Raw genomic sequence first — 15,863 nt, 5'->3', positions numbered from 1 at the left:
TAATAAGGAGGATGTAAGAAAGAATTTGAATAATGGTTCCCAGATAGTGCGGTCCAGATAGAGGCCGCATGCAGCAGATGTTCCGCAAGCAGATAAGTGTGATATGATGCTTCAGGTTGCATTGTCATCCATCATCATTCGCCTCATATTTCAATGGCAAATCGTTGGCATTCTGTCACCACAAACTCCTCAAATTCAATCGAGTTTTTTTTAAGTTATGACTGATTGACGATATGCGACCAATTTTTAAAAACAACCATGAATGTATGCAAGAGTATATTCAAAAATGGGCAGTATGTTTCGTGTAGAAGAATGTACATATTTATGGTATGGTGAGAAAATGATTTTCTGACGTTGGGTTGAAAACACAACATTTTGCAAACTATTATATTTTACTTGCTTTTATATGACTTTTAAAGTTGCTTTAGTTTTTTTGTACTTTTGCGGATTGTTTGCGACAAATTCTGACATTCTAAAAAGGGGAAATTTTTGTTTTTAATTGAGTTACAATTTGCCAAAGTATTCTTATGCATTTAATCCTAATTCTCATCCTTACTCTTCTCAATTGTTTCTCCCTTTGCTTTAAACATGTCTGATTGCTTCACATGTTGTTTTGGAACATTTTGAATTACTTTGGTTTATTAAAAAAGCAAAGTGAAAACTTCATTTAAAAAATTGTGTATTTAGTTAGGGTCATATTTTTTTTCCTAGTCACATATAAGTTATGTATTATTTACCAAGTTACTGTTCAAAATCGAGTGTGTGTGAGTGTGAGTTGTATATAATTTATTCCTCACATTCCCTCTATTTATTCAACAGTGTTCCTTTTATTTATCACTTTGCAACTTCTTAAAATAATTTAAATATAATTTAATCAGCATAAAAAGCTTGTTTTGCTCATCAAAATTGAATCAAATAATAATAATAATCCATCAATATACTTCCTATAATGTAAATGTGATTATTATATATATATTGTAGCTCATGAAAGTCTTGCATCAGAAGATTTCATTTACAATATTCACTTAAAGGATATTGAATGGTCATATTAACACTATATTATGAGTGCAATTCATCAACAGGTTAAAAATCCGTCTGTCTTGTGGAAGCAGTTGTATGTGGCGAGGGAGCCTTGTTGTGATAGACGGCGGCTTCCTGCCCCAGTCCTTGGACAGTGCACGCCGACGGGTGGGCGCTCAACACATCTCCAGACTTCGACTTCCTGACCAGACAAAACAGGTAAGACAAGTTCCCGTGAACACCATGTGTGTGTGTGTGATGAAGTGAGCCATGGGGAATTCAATTACTAACATAGAAAATCATTTCCTAAATAATTTTATTTTGGGAAATTTGGAAATATTGGCATTTAATTAACATCTCCTGTCCATTATGGATCTATGAATTAAAGTGTTTTTCTATTTAAAATGTTAAAATGCTCAAAATAGATGTCTTAAATTAAGATACAAGTGAGGAAACGGCTTTTAAACCAAAGCGAAAATGATACAATCAATTAGCTGGAGTTTAAATGAGTGGAAACATTATTTAACCTCTGACACTTTTACAAGCCATTAAACAGTCAGAGGTCAGCTGGCCTCAGGCAGGCATCCTTTTCCCCCCTGTATATATCCCCCTCTTCGATGGCAGCTGCTCTCAAGGTAAAAAATAAATAAAAAATCACTGATGGAATGAATTTTCAAACATTAGCACAAATTTCCCTTTTATATTGTGACACAAATCCTGAAAGAATGGCTTCCTTCCAGAGAAAATGAATCTTAACGACAAAGCAGCTCTCATTTAAGGGAAATGGATAGCAGTCCTATTGTGGAAATTTCAACCAACTGTCCCATTAAAAGTGAGCAATTGTATCCTTTGAGGTTACACGGGGAAATGGACTGTACAACAACAACATGTTGCCTTTTATAGAAGCATCAATAAGACCAAAATTTAAAGGAAAAAAATGTTTTGGTGATTAATACCAATGTAATTTTTGAAAAATCCTATATAAAATCAAGTTTCTTCCCCTCAATATTTTACTTATACTTAATATATTTTGTTACTGCATGCAAACAACTATCCACATTCTTTATATAAAAATAAAAACGTGTAATTGTGCCTGTTTCATAACTGCAAAGCAATATTGGATTTTTTTCCTCACTAAAACAAGCGCATGTTAAGTACAGTCTATTTATTTAATAAAATCCTTTAGTTCAAAATATCACTTAGTATAAAGAAAGAGTTTAAAAGCAGCTATCAGGGCTATAAATGAATAATAAAAAGATGTGTTTCCTACTGTTAAATACAGTACAATTTTATTCAACATAACATTTCATTAAAATGCCATCTTTGCAGTTGTATGTGTAGGATTTCAGTTTTTTTAGGCCCAACTGTTTGCCCTGTTTCAATGGAAGCACCACACATATCTTCGAATAGATAACTTGGAATTTAATGTTCATTTTATAGACACAAAACAGTCATTCTGCTTCATTTATTTACTTTGAGTTACTGCAAGTCAGTGCCATGGTACAAGCCCTCTCAGAGTGGCTCAAAAAAATGTTCACGTTTGATGAACCCCCCACCCCAAAAACCCTCCCCAGACAAAACATTTGAATGTATTTCCACGGCCTCTTCAATGAGCTCAGCATGCAAACATGTCGTCTACCTACAAGGATTAGGGATTATACAACATATGGCTTTTTTGAAAGCATTCAAAATGAGGCAAATCAAAAAGTGCATTCAACACAGACAAAAAAAAAAAGGGAAAAAAAAGAAAAAAGAAAAGGAATTCCAGTCCGTGATCAAACGTGTTCGCTTCTGGCCGCGGGCAAAGCGGCGGAAATGCTCAGGTTGGCTAATACGAAGCCATTTTCTGTCATGTTCACAACAGACCTTCCTTAAATCGAGGGTCCGTACTTCCTGCAGAGATTCTTTAAATAAATACAGCGAGGTTTATTGAGAAAGGAGTTCTAGTCCATGATTGCATGCGGCATCAAACGTTTCAAGGTCCTGCTTTCTAATCCCATAACGTAGTGCAGTCATTATCTGGGCCCGTAGTCGTAGTTTGCCGGCCCACTGGTAGCCGAGTACATGTTAGCCGTAGGGTTCATGTGGTGATGGTGGTGGTACGTGTGTCCTCGTATGCCGGGTAAAGGGTAAGGCGAAGGACGGGTCTTGGCTCCCAAGTAATGTTCGTAGGTGGCGGGGTATTTGTAAGGGTGGTGGTGCAGGGTTTCCGGGGGTAGCGAGTGAGGGTCTGGTCGGAGGTCGTGTGGGGGGCTTGGTCGGCCGCCGCTGAGCGGGACGGCGTGGAGGCCACCCGGGACGGGAAGGGCTGGACTGAGGACTCGGGACATTAGCTGGTGAGCTGGGTCTGCGTGGATGGGGGTGCCGCCGGGTTCTCGGTCGTAGTCGCGTCTGTTGTCGTCTGGGGGTTAGATGGAATTGGATTTTGAGGGACATGTTTGTTATTTAGAGACCTAGACGTACGTAGTCTGATTTTTTTTGTTTGTTTTTTAGCATTGGCCTGTTTACAATTTTTTTTTAAACATTTCTCACTAATGTTAGTGAATTAAGGTATAATTTAGTTCAACAAGTTGACCTCATTGAGGAAAACTAATGTGATATTTGGATTTTGTTAAGATTTTTTAAAAAGGTAGTGCGGGGTAGCACTTAGTATTTTTGCAAAAACAATACATTTAGGGTATACTGTACTATACTATATCTGAATATATATGAATTAATGTTCACTGTCCATATATATTAAATAAGAAAAAACTGCTTAAGATTGATTCAATGCCAATATTTTTGTGACCAATTGAGACTATCAAATTTGACTTGGAAAAAAAATGTCCATTTCCTTTAATCACGTAAATTTGTCCATGAAAGTTGACAATACAATTTTAAAATAAGAGGACAATGCTTACAGCATGTAAAAGATGTTGACAATTTCACACAAGACATTTTATTTCCAAGCCAATTTAGGTACAATCTAAAATGCACCTTTTTTAATTGTTCATTAAAAGTGGCAGTAGTTGTCCAAAAAAAAAAGACAAAAACAGACTTTTGGGCTTATTTAGAAGAGATACAAACCTTTCTCTGTGCCATTCTGCTGAGGAGGAGATGACATTGGGTTTCTTGTTCTGGCAAAAGCACTCATTATTGGCAGAGAGCCTGGCCTGTGATTCCTGGGCCTGCGGGAAAGGAAGGCAAGGCAAGATTCATTTATGACCGCCAACGCCACAATTTCTTTACCACGTATTATGTACACACCGCCACTAGTCGTGTTACAACAGCAACACATATTTGAAAATTTCTCCGTTCGTTCACATGACTAAAAGTGAAGTAATTGACTCCCATTTGGTGATGCGTAACAATACATTTCAGAGTAATCTGTTTAGTTAAACCTTTGCAAAGGGGAAGAATGAACAGCATTTGGAAGAAATTGAGTCACTTGTTTCCGAACCAGATGTGTGGTTTAGGGGGCGTATGGACACGTTTTGATAATCGATCAATGACTTTGAAGCAATATCCAGTGTTCTCCCAAGATGAGGCTTTATTTTGTACTTCTAACATGCAAGTTTGAGACATCTGGATGTTCTGTGTTCTATGCAACTTTCGAAAAAAGAAAAAAATACTTGCAAAAATACTGCCCCTTTTTTGTTACTATGTCAAAAATACTTTTTTAGTGAAATTATGATGGAAAAACTTACCAATCCTCTGGGTCACAGTCCCGGAAACCTTTTGCAAAAGGGTTGCTGGCAATCTTTAATTGAGTGATCTAAAAATTACAAGAAAATCAATGATAAGGAGAATAATTTAGTTTTTCACTTTTTTTAAAATCTATGTAACATCTGCCAAATAACATTATAAAGCCACAAAAATATTCTCTAATATTGTTCTTAATTTGTATGTTTGACAACAGCTTCTTCAATAATAAGTCTAAAAATGATATCTTATATTATTATAAATAAAATCACATCACTAATTTCTGCTTAACACTCAACGAAAAAGATAATGTGCACTGTAATCAACATTTGTTACACCATAGCATTCTATTAACATCGTTTAAAATAGGTCAATATTTTTTTAATGAGCAATAATATCACATTGATTTAATTGCAGCTCTGAAATGCATTGACAATATTGTATGACAATTGTATTGAAAGTAATTGTAGAGCAGAATCGATAACTTACCCGGTGGTTCTGGTATGCCGTGACAGCGGTAAAGCGTGTTTCCTCGAACACAAATGTTTTGTAATTCTCCTCTGCATACTTTTCACTGTCCTTGCGTGGATCCACGTAAACCACGTGAAACCTAGGCTGGTAGCGGTGCATTGAATTGAGAATGATCTGGAGATAGGTGGGAGAAAAAAAAAGCCGAATTAGCTTTTGAGCCACTGATAAGAAACGCAATCAAGGGAAGTGTACATAAGATAAACAAGAATTTTGTATATTACTTTGCAAGGCACATTTTGCATTAAATAATGTAACCAGTTCCTTTTTGCTTTTGTTTTTAATTTTTTATATCATTTTTTTAAATTTATGTGACTATATTTATTTGCTAATATTAAAAAAAATCTATATTATTGATTGTTTTTTAGATTTTGTTTATTTGTGCACTTCCCTGCTTATTTATGGTGTTGACTATGTACTTATTTATTATTATTAATTATTTCTTTATTTTTGTTGTCATTTTTAGTGAAGCTTTGAATATTATACATGTATAATGACGATATGAATATCATTATACTTGTATAATGACAATAAAAGCATTTAATTCAATCAAATTACCAAAAAAAAACTTTGAAAAACTGCATTATTCATAAAAAAAAGCTGATTATTTTTTCCACAAAATTATGAAATTCAACACAATTTACACCAGCAATATTAAAAAAATACACTATCACACGACTAACCCATTAAAGTAATAAATGAAATGTAAAAAAAATACTTCTTACATATATATTTATATTTAACATAACTTATTTTGCACATGCATATAAATTTCCACTCACATGTCCATTATCATCCAGGAGGTTGTTAGTGAGCTTGAGTTTGTCGAATGAAACAATCTGCTTCATCCACTGGGCCCCTTTGGCCGGTGAATCCGGGTGATAGTGCACCCTTCCCGGCGTCGCTGGGTCAGCCTTGCCGGCTACGAGCCAGGAAGAACTGTGGAAGGCATACCTGCACGGGGATCATAGCGGAATTCTCATTGAAAATAGCTCAGTCAGTGCGTGCGTGCGTGCGTGCGCGTGTGCGCGTGTGTGTTGGACGTCGATTGTTTCCCTTGCAATAGCGATGTAGTTCGTCTAAAAATATTTATTTACCTGTAACGTTTGTCGTCCACGGGCAAGAAGTCCATTAGAAGCATGTAATCCGCCATTGGATCCATCCCGAATATTTTTACTTGGAAAGTTGGAAACATTCTCCTGGAAATTGTCCAAAGAAGAAATATTCAATTTTCATGTTCTATCTCAACTCGAAATAGCATTTATTTATTTATTTTGCAATTGATGTTTTCCAGATACACTCGCAAAACAGGTCAACTTCTTCCACGTATTTGCATTTACTTGCTGCTGTTTGCAAGTGTAGTTTTATGACCCTAAGTCCACTTTGCATTGATTTTGACGACTTTTTCTCTCTCTTTTTTTTTTCTAGAGAAAGTCGAGCGAGCTGACAAATGTCCACCTGAGTGAAAAGGATCCTAAAATCAACGCTCAATTAACGTCAGTGTTTAGCCTCGGTGAAGTTGAAGGAGCTTTAAAAGTGCAATTTGTCACACTGCTCACTTTCCCCAATAATATACAAATGAATATTTCTCTTAATATAATATTAGAAAGGACAAAAAAGCCATTTTTTGTCCCTTATAATATTGCTGACATGTCAATAATGGATTCTCTTGCTCGAACTGAGGTTAAATTTTCACTCTAAATTAAATATATAGTCATTCCCAACCATTGACGTACTGAGACGTCTAATCCATTTTGACTCGAATTGCATGATGTTAATTAGACGTCTATTGGTGTCAATGGTAGGTCATGAGGTAATGTGCTAAATGTTAATATTAGCTGAATGACTAAAACAATTTATTTTGGAGCATGCTTATTTCAGAGGACTGATAATAGACAGATTACCACTTGAGTTATTTTGAACAAATATACATAGTAGTTTTTGATATGTCAAATAGATTTAATCGTTTTGCTGTGTCAAATTAACCCATATGATAGCTTCCTTTAAGTATTTGACCCAAAATTATCATATATATTTGGTTATCTTTAACCTAAACGTGATATAACATTTTTTTGTAAAACGTACATATATCTAAATACACATAAAAAAATAAAACTGAATAATCCTATTATATGAGCATCAAATTAACTGAAATGACCACCCAAATATGCTCTGAATTACCCATAACCAATTATTTATCCCCACAAATTTCATTAGAAAATAAATTAATTGATATACTGCAAAACTGACCCAAAAAGTTCAATAACCCAATTTTTGCTAGTCAAAAATTCATTTCTGAGCGAGTAAAAATGTAGCATTAAATATTCTACATATCACTCTTTCCAGTATTTTAGAAACTTCCATTAAAATCTGATCTAAAAATAATAATCTAGAACAATCACTAAAAAAAGATAATAATCGACAATCAAATGTAATAAAATAAAAAAACACTCAATATTTTCTGCATAAATAAAAATATCTATCGCCTAATAACAAATGAGCAAAGTAATCATATCAACAAAGAAATCAACACTTTTTAAACACTCCAAACTTCACTAATTCGCCAAAAAAATTGCATGCACAACCCTTGAATTTCCTAAAAATGCCAAATTTAGCAAATAATAATAATACATCTTATTGTAAAAAAAAAAGTGATCATGCTCATACCTTCCAGCCTTAGTGACGATCATCTCCGTTCCCAGTTGATTAAATTCATCCCACAAAGCTTTCATCTCCAGCTGAACGTTAATATTGGCCACTTTAGGGTTCTTCTTGACCACATTCTTGCCATTCGGGGTCGAATTGGATGAGGATGACGAGCAGGGGGTCCCAGTTGCCTCACTTGCCGGGGTCTGACCCTGTTGTCCCGGGTAGCCATAGTTGGGTTGAGCCGCTGGGCATGGCTCAAAGTGGCCTTCATGTTGACCGTAAGGGTCCCCGGGGCTAGGAGAGAGATGGTACCCCCCGGGGGCGTTGAGGTTGCTCAAACTGCTGGTGGTGAAGGCTGCAACATCGCAAAAATGGGACAGCTGCGTCAGCCACGGGCTGGAAATGGCTGAAATCATCCCAAAAAAAGAAACTGGATTTACTTAACAAGTCTTGCCAATCTGAAAATACCCCAAAAAATCAAAAAACATAAGAAACTAAGTCCCAAAATGACGACGTTTCGTCCTAGAAATCCCCAAAATTGACATCCGCAGCCGGGGTTAAAATCCAAAAGGTTTAAAAAACGTCCAAAAAAACAGTTTTTTATTTATAAATCTCCTTCAAGCGAAGCTCCTGCTTGTTGCGTGTGTATGCGCGTGTGTGTAAGTGTGTGTGAATGTTCGCGAGGGTGCATGTGCAAGCTTATCTGACTCAGCGGAGGAGGAGGAGGGCCTCCCCCTTTTTGCGATAAAAACCGGTTCTTATTTCTATTTAGATAAGCGACTTGCAGGTAATGTGGCTTTTCCTCACCTCGTGAAAAGACAGATTGACACTCAAGTGCGACCATTCTCTTTTTTTAAAGGTGACCAGTCAACTTTTTTTGCATAATCTCCCCATCAAAACAATAGTGAATAGATCAACACAACATTTGCATGAGTAAACAAACACTAACCGATGCGGGTGTCGTAAAACAAAAACATACACACACTGTCTTGTTTTTTCATCTGTTTTAGGGGTTTTTACGGCATTTTTTCAGAACTTTTCTTAGATTTACGAAGAAAAATACATATTGGTTAATAAGTTTATAGTTTTAAACGCTCGTGTGTGCGTAATATGATCACAAACAAAGTTGTTTACCTTCCATTTCCCGGGTGACCGTGCTGTAATGCATTGCGCGATGTCCCCGGTTTTGATCCCGGTTCCGATCCCGGTTCCGGCCCCGGTTACGGCTCGGCTTGTCCCCGTCCGGGCCGGCGCTCCGCCCGTCAAACACCGCGTTTCCTTCTCCCTCCGCGCCGCAAATCAAAGAAGCGATACTGAAAGCATTCGCCTTAGGAGACAGCGGACCACCGTCGTCCATAAGCAAGGGGGGGACACAAGTTAATCGTCCTCCCCCTTTCTCCAGAAAGCCTCCCACCCCCCCACACTCCAAAAAAGGGGGTTCGTTCTCACATGCCCAAAAAAATCTACCGGGGAAGGAACTCCGTCGCTACGGTAAAGACGCACAAACTTCCCCCGAGTGAGAGACTCATTTAGAGGATGTGGAGAGGGAAAGGGTCCATGGTTGTCCTGTGAAGTGAAGTTGGGCGTGTGTTGGGTTCTTCATGTGAAGGTTGCCTGTTGAAACGCTGGAATGGCAGAAGCCAGATTGGGATCCGCGACTCCCCCCCTGGAGAAGGAGGCGCGCGCGCGAGTGTTTAGGCGCGTGCGTGTGTGCGTGAGGCTTTTATTTTAATAAGAGCTTGTCACTCATTTCAATGGCGCTCCGCAAGGCACAATATAGAGCACACGCGACTTGTTTTTTTTTTACGTAGTCGCATGAGTTTTTGTGTTTGGGGAGGTTGGTTAACGTTGTTGGTCGTGTTTTGGGGGAGTTTTTTTGGATGTTGGATGTGGATATTGTTGAAGGCTTGTATGTTGTTGGGAATTATATATGTGATGGTAGTTGGAAGTATTTTGACGTCATGTGACTGGAATTCCCGTCGATGTTTTTGTATGTGAAAGTATTGTGAGGAACAGGTTGTTTTTTTTTAAAGGTGCTTCTTTTATTAAGTTTATATTTGGAAGAAGGTTGTTCTTTTTTTCTGGGCAAGTGACTATTTTTGGTAAGAATAAAAAAAATAGGTCATACTGCGTGAACATTATATTTAATAATGACATTAGGTTTACATGTGTAGCTTATATGATGTAAATGTGGTTCATATGTGGATGCCAGGTTTCAATTATAATATTTAATGACTGACTGTTGTTTTCATATGTTTTATGAACAGTATATCGCTAATGTTATATTAATTATGAACCCTATAATTCACTCCTCTTGCTACTGACAGGGATAAATGTCAAATTCATTTAATTTGAAGAGGACTAGATTAGAATGCTTGTATTTCAGTGTCATTGGAAAAAATATTGCTGCCAAGTCTCCCACTCAAAAATGATTGGACGTCGATCATTGTCAACATTTGGAATATTTTAGATTGTCATGCATCCAGTCAAATGTTTGGAGGAGACAAAATTAACTATATCTACCAATTACTATGCTATCATTATACTTAAGAGAAAATAATTACTGTAAGTATACCTATTATGATTAGAAAATAATATTCCTTTCAGATTGAAGTCACATGACAAAACATATTGGACAAATTTACACATTTGCCCTTTTATATAAATAAAATATCTACACAATAATTTTAATACAGTGACGATTTAGTCTGCCATGTTAAAAAAGGGGTGCAAAATAAATTTGGGGATCCAAAATACATTTTTATCCTCATTCTGGTGCTTCTCTTTGCGATAATGCTATCATTTCCAGCATGATTTATCCGAGATTTACGCCGTCCATCTCTGCGTAAAGCCACTGTGCACCGCACGTGGCAGTCAGTAAACACCCCCCACCAACGAAGCCCCCCAGGCGTGACACCTATAGGAAAGAGTGGCTGGACTTGACCTCTTGCAACCCTCGCATCGATTTTCGGTGTCCAGCAACGAGGTGTGTTTTGCTGGATATTAAACGGATGGAGTCTAATTTACACAGGGGGTCGCCGAATAGAGCATTGGAGGCAACAGTGGGGGTCTAATGGGATGAAGCAGTGTGAGGATTAGCTCTATTTATTTTGGCTCTTTCTCCAGAGGAGGCAGAAGATCAACAAACTCTGTTGGAGATACTACATGAATAAATAACTATATGCAGCAATTCTTCATTTGACAAATGTCATTTGAAAAAAATGCTTTGAAACAACTTCACATAGTATTATTTAAAGAATAGTAGATATTCGAAAATACGTTAGATTTGTTTTGCAAAATTAACCAACAAACTAAATACATAATCAATATAATAACAATTTGTATAAAGGACATATTTACACCAGATTTGTATTTTTTTATATATATGGATTTTTAATGGAACATGCATTCCTCACAAGCATTTGTTTAATAAAATATTAGTTATAATCATAAGACTGATAATGACAATACATGAGTAAACTTTACAACCCAAACTAACTCAATTTCTTGAAATTAATACAAATAAAATAAAATGAAAAATAATAAATAAGATATTTCCACTTTTTCATTACGTTTTGTTGTCATCATAATTGACAATTATATTTCAGGATTAAGACCATTAGTTTGTGACCATTCCAGTTTTAAAACAAATGTCAAATAACAGTGCATTTATGTTTGAACAGTTTACAGCCCTCAAATTGAAAAAGAATGATAAGATAACACAATCCCCTCATTGTTGTTCACAATAAAAACGACTTGTAAGTTGCATCAGCTTTATGTATTCATAAAGATCGACAAATATAAAAGACTTTAATTGGTTTGAATAGCACATATTTTTCTAAACGTCGAGGGTTGCAAGTTTTTGTAATTTCACTCAAACAAAATCTCTTCTGAAAGACAAACATTAGGAAAACATTTTCCCCTCTGCCTGCCCATCATTCCTCGCACACAATAAAATATAATTCCCTATAAAATGGTCTTGTTATCCTTGTATACTTTGACATAATAAAATAAATTCCAACATTTATGTTGCCTGACGAAAATAAAGTCGTCCGTATGTAACCAGCTGTGGCCTGCCCATACTGCAACTATTGTCTCGCATTTTTATTAATATTCAATTTAAATATTTTTGTGCATAATATATAATTGCGTTTATTGGTTATAAAATAAACACACTTTCAAAATATTATTCACAGGCAGCGACGACAAGAGCAACAATGTCAAAACACTAGTTGATATCTTTTTTTTAATCAAATGAACCATCTCGCACATTTAAAACACATAATAATACATTTAAGCAAAAATACAATATGATAACACTTAGCGAGGGTGGACTAATGCGCATGCGCATTAGCCCAACTCATTAGAACACCGGCTGTCCTTTATTAAAAAAAAAACGGGAAAAATCCCAAACAAATTTCCTCAGCCGTAGGCCACGATGGCATGAGAGATACTTTACGCTGCCTATTAATGGTTTATTTTTAATTTTTTAGACGTTAGATCAGTTAGTGATAGTTATAATAACAAGTGATCTGCTCAAGTGACAAGTGACACGGACATCTGTACAAAAAAATGGAATGGATGGACAAGAAAAGGAGATCCAAAGAATCGGCAAGACAATCGGGTGAAAAGACAGTTGAATATAACAAAAAAAAAGTTTAATAGCACGATCAGAGGAGGAAAAACTGCAGGAGATGGACAATGATGCCCAAGAACACACTGATGAGGTAAGAACAACTAAAATTTCGAAAAGTAATTGAAATATAAGCCAGATCGCGGCTACTGTGAGGCAATCCTATTGTGTCAAAATGTTTTTTTAAATATTGATGGTGGTACGTGATATGTTTTTCACTTTAAAAAGTAGTCTCCATGAAATAAGGTATCCGCGTTTTATTATGGACACGCTCACTAAACATTAACTATACTAGAATGCTCTATTTCTTCCTCGTGGTTATTTATCCACATTCAATATTAACACAAAGGTACAACGCCCTCTGCTGGTCAGCAAAGTGCGTGTGGTATGTATACACAAAGAATAAGATGTAATTTACAGTGTTATTTTAGTCTTCTATAAAGTCAGTTTATAGCTGTTATTTCCCCAATGTTTAAATGTATGACTTCCTCTATATCGTGCTGCTAACCACGTAAGTACTTTGTTTCCTTATTTCATTTTTATTGTGTATAATTTTCATGCCTACTAATTTGTGTGTACTTTATGGTGATGCTTTAAATCTCATTGTACCCGTATAAGGACATTTTCTTAGAATACTTTATATTTTGCCAAACAAACATTTTACAAGTTGTAGTAGCAGAAAATACACCATTGTTCAATTTAATATTATGATATCGTTCTCATTAATTCCATCAAACACTTCTGTAAAAATATTTTTGGGGGTTTTTAGTTAGTTTTTTTTGCTTCTAGTCCACCCCTGTATATAACCTTACCCTATCCAAATATTAGTCCACATCCCAGAATTAGCAAGAGAGGAAGTGAACAGTTGACCGCTGACAGAAGAGGTCCTGGGGTGTCCCCTCACTCGGTGGGGATGGATGAAATACACGCAGGTATGCTGCGTGGAAATATCTGCATTGACAGCACAATTCCTTTCAAAAACTCTAATCGGCAAAAGAAAATGTTTTCTCTTTCAAATCTCTAGTGACAGATGTCTTTCATCCGTGGCTGTTTAATAACTTTTTAATTCACCATCAAAGAAGGTCAAGTAATAATTAAAGTAATAAGAATTATATCAACAATTTAACACAAAAAATGTACATAGAATTTTGGTTTTGCAATAGTTAAGGCTAATTTCTTAATTCCTTACTTAAAAAAACATTTAAAAAATATGGATGCGCATACATTAAATGTTAATAATGTTAAAAGTAAATATCTAATGATCGATGAATGCTTTACAGTCAGATTTTTAAATAAAATCACAAATTATCGTATTATAATTGTAATTTTAGATGGAAACGCATTGGTGCACGCCCATCCTGTTTAGCAACGCAATTTTTCGTCATTTCTGTGGAAAAAATGAAATGAAACGTGGAAAAAAAGGCCTGAAACCCATTTCCTCGTTGGCATATAAAGATACCTTTCCTGTTCAACTCGTTCTCTTTGTATTTTTGGGGGTCATCATAAAAGTACATGTACAAAAAAACACAATGGGAATGAACACAATGGCGGAGCAAAGGTGAAAATCATCATTCCCTAGTGCCTTTTTGCACATTCCCACACATATTCTCTTTTAATATCCTTTTATTATAACATGCGAGTGTCTATATTTTTGATTTTGATGAGCAACACTCAAAATTATAGTCTGTTCATTGTAAATTCCTCCAATCCAAACTACGGCCTGCGGGCCACATACAGGCCTGTTAGGCTTTTTAATCCGGCCCGCCGACATTGTCCAAATGTTTTTTTTTCTAAGATGGCGCTGTAACGCGGAAGCCATTGGCAGTAGCTCTGCCCACTCTTATTTGTTTTTGAGTTTTACAGCCCTTCTATCATTTTTAAAAATACATTATAGTATTTCTTAATACATTCCTTTTTACTTTACTTTGTACTTTATACTTTTTACTTTAATAATGAGTGATGAGTATGTTAATACTTTAGTCCTTTTTTCCTGTTTATGTTTCATATGTACTGTTAACGGATGCACTTTTTTATATGTATCGTATCTTGTGCTGAACCCGCCCATCTGTCACATTTTTAAAGTCAATGTATCCCCCTGGCCAAAAAGTTTGCCCACCCCTGCTCCAACCTGTCCTTCCCTTCAATTTATCAAGCTCACGGCAAAATGAATCAAAAAAAGCACCAAACGTTAACATTCCCCTTTTGCAGATTTGTATGTTTGTTTTTTGGAGGTTGTGGGCCGGGTCCTCTTTCCACATGTAGTATATATACGTGCCTGACAGCTGCCAATGGTGCCCTTCAACAGCCCCTGTTCCCCCATATCACACTTGGACCAACACTCTCTATTCTTAAAAAGTGAGGTACCAATACAAAACCAGACTTGGACTCATCCGACTTTTAAATCCGAATAAAGCACCTTTTATTAGGCATTGGTTGCTGTGTTAGGAAAGGGAGGGGGATTCTTTGAGTGAGATCACTTTTCAAAATCAGTCCTTCTCTTTCCCCTCTGCCTCTTTGTTTTAAAACCGGCAAGCTTTTAGCTTTTGAAAAGTATCCTTTTCCTATCTACTTCACGTCATCACCTCGTGTCTTTCCGCAGCCCGATCGGAACGCCGGTAAATAGCTGGCATTCCTGCCACAAAAAGGCCTAACGCTGTGGGCTCGGGGGGGGGGGGGGGGGGGGGGGGCTCTATGATCTCCCCCCCAATTAATTAGGGGCCTTTCTTCTTGGCCGGCTCGGATCCGACGGCCTTTTGTCCGGCTTAAACTCGGCTTTGAAATGGAAGGGCGGCGTCTGTGATGATTTCCAACTACGTCGCCGCCTGTTTTGCACTTGGTGGCCGATCCTAAATAGATTATCGGAAGAAAAGAAGCTAACCCGGGGTCTTGCTCTTTCCTTCTTATCTGTTCCCTACTGACCTGCTATTTATTTGAATATGAGAAGGTTCGCTTGTTGTTTCTGGCCGAGGGGAGTCCGGGTTTGGACCCCCCCTGTTCTCCGCCTCCCACTCGCGTCTCTCAACCCCCGTCAAGTTCTACCACGCCGCGATTCCTCAATCACTCGGGCCCTGTCTATCTTTCCCCGATCCAATCCCGGCTTGTTCATTCTACTCCAGCCTCTTCTTTTGTGAACTTGAACTTCAGACCCCCGGTCACATGCCAGCGGAGGCCGCATAATCGAGTACATATCCATTAAACTGGCTCCCTCTCTCCCTCCTTTTCCAAATGGTGTTAAATGTAGCCAAGTCAGAAAGGTGGCTAGAACTCATAAGTTTCCTTCCAAGTACTCCAGCGAGTGAATATTTCCTTTAAAATCATGCCAGCGTCAGAATATGCCAGATTTTATTGCTGA

At 37.0% G+C, this 15,863-nt stretch overlaps 1 protein-coding gene and 1 long non-coding RNA gene across 3 annotated transcripts in view; one reads left to right on the top strand and one right to left on the bottom strand.

The window, feature by feature from the left end:
• Window positions 1–2,620: 2,620 nt before the first annotated feature.
• Window positions 2,621–9,289, bottom strand: LOC144195483 (T-box transcription factor TBX1-like). Of its 2 annotated transcripts, none has more exons than XM_077715165.1 (8): window positions 9,013–9,289; window positions 7,897–8,284; window positions 6,327–6,428; window positions 6,012–6,183; window positions 5,191–5,346; window positions 4,707–4,774; window positions 4,087–4,187; window positions 2,621–3,421 (listed from the first exon to the last, which is right to left on the bottom strand). In XM_077715165.1, the coding sequence occupies exons 1-8, from the start codon at window positions 9,233–9,235 to the stop codon at window positions 3,036–3,038; spliced, it is 1,596 nt and encodes a 531-aa protein (XP_077571291.1). In that variant the 5' UTR covers window positions 9,236–9,289; the 3' UTR covers window positions 2,621–3,035. The 2 variants fall into 2 exon arrangements, with proteins under 2 accessions (XP_077571291.1, XP_077571292.1); XM_077715166.1 differs by having other exon boundaries at window positions 7,897–8,233.
• Window positions 9,290–12,215: 2,926 nt separating this feature from the next.
• LOC144195838 (uncharacterized) overlaps window positions 12,216–15,863 on the top strand; it is a 97,529-nt gene continuing 93,881 nt past the window's right edge. The window contains exon 1 of the long non-coding RNA XR_013326167.1: window positions 12,216–12,605. This is a non-coding gene — a long non-coding RNA (uncharacterized LOC144195838). The remainder of the gene's footprint in view (window positions 12,606–15,863) is intronic.

The sequence above is a fragment of the Stigmatopora nigra genome, chromosome 4, assembly GCF_051989575.1.
Source record: "Stigmatopora nigra isolate UIUO_SnigA chromosome 4, RoL_Snig_1.1, whole genome shotgun sequence".
NCBI lineage: Eukaryota > Metazoa > Chordata > Actinopteri > Syngnathiformes > Syngnathidae > Stigmatopora > Stigmatopora nigra.
This window is presented reverse-complemented; position numbering and strand designations above follow the sequence as displayed.

Coding starts and splice junctions, on each gene's coding strand:
- LOC144195483 (XM_077715165.1), bottom strand. CDS start 9,235: ATGGACGACGGTGGTCCGCTGTCTCCTAAGGCGAATGCTTTCAGTATC. Junction 4,188..4,706: donor GACTGTGACCCAGAGGATTG/GTAAGTTTTTCC, acceptor CCTTTCCCGCAG/GCCCAGGAATCACAGGCCAG. Junction 3,422..4,086: donor GCAGAATGGCACAGAGAAAG/GTTTGTATCTCT, acceptor TCTAACCCCCAG/ACGACAACAGACGCGACTAC.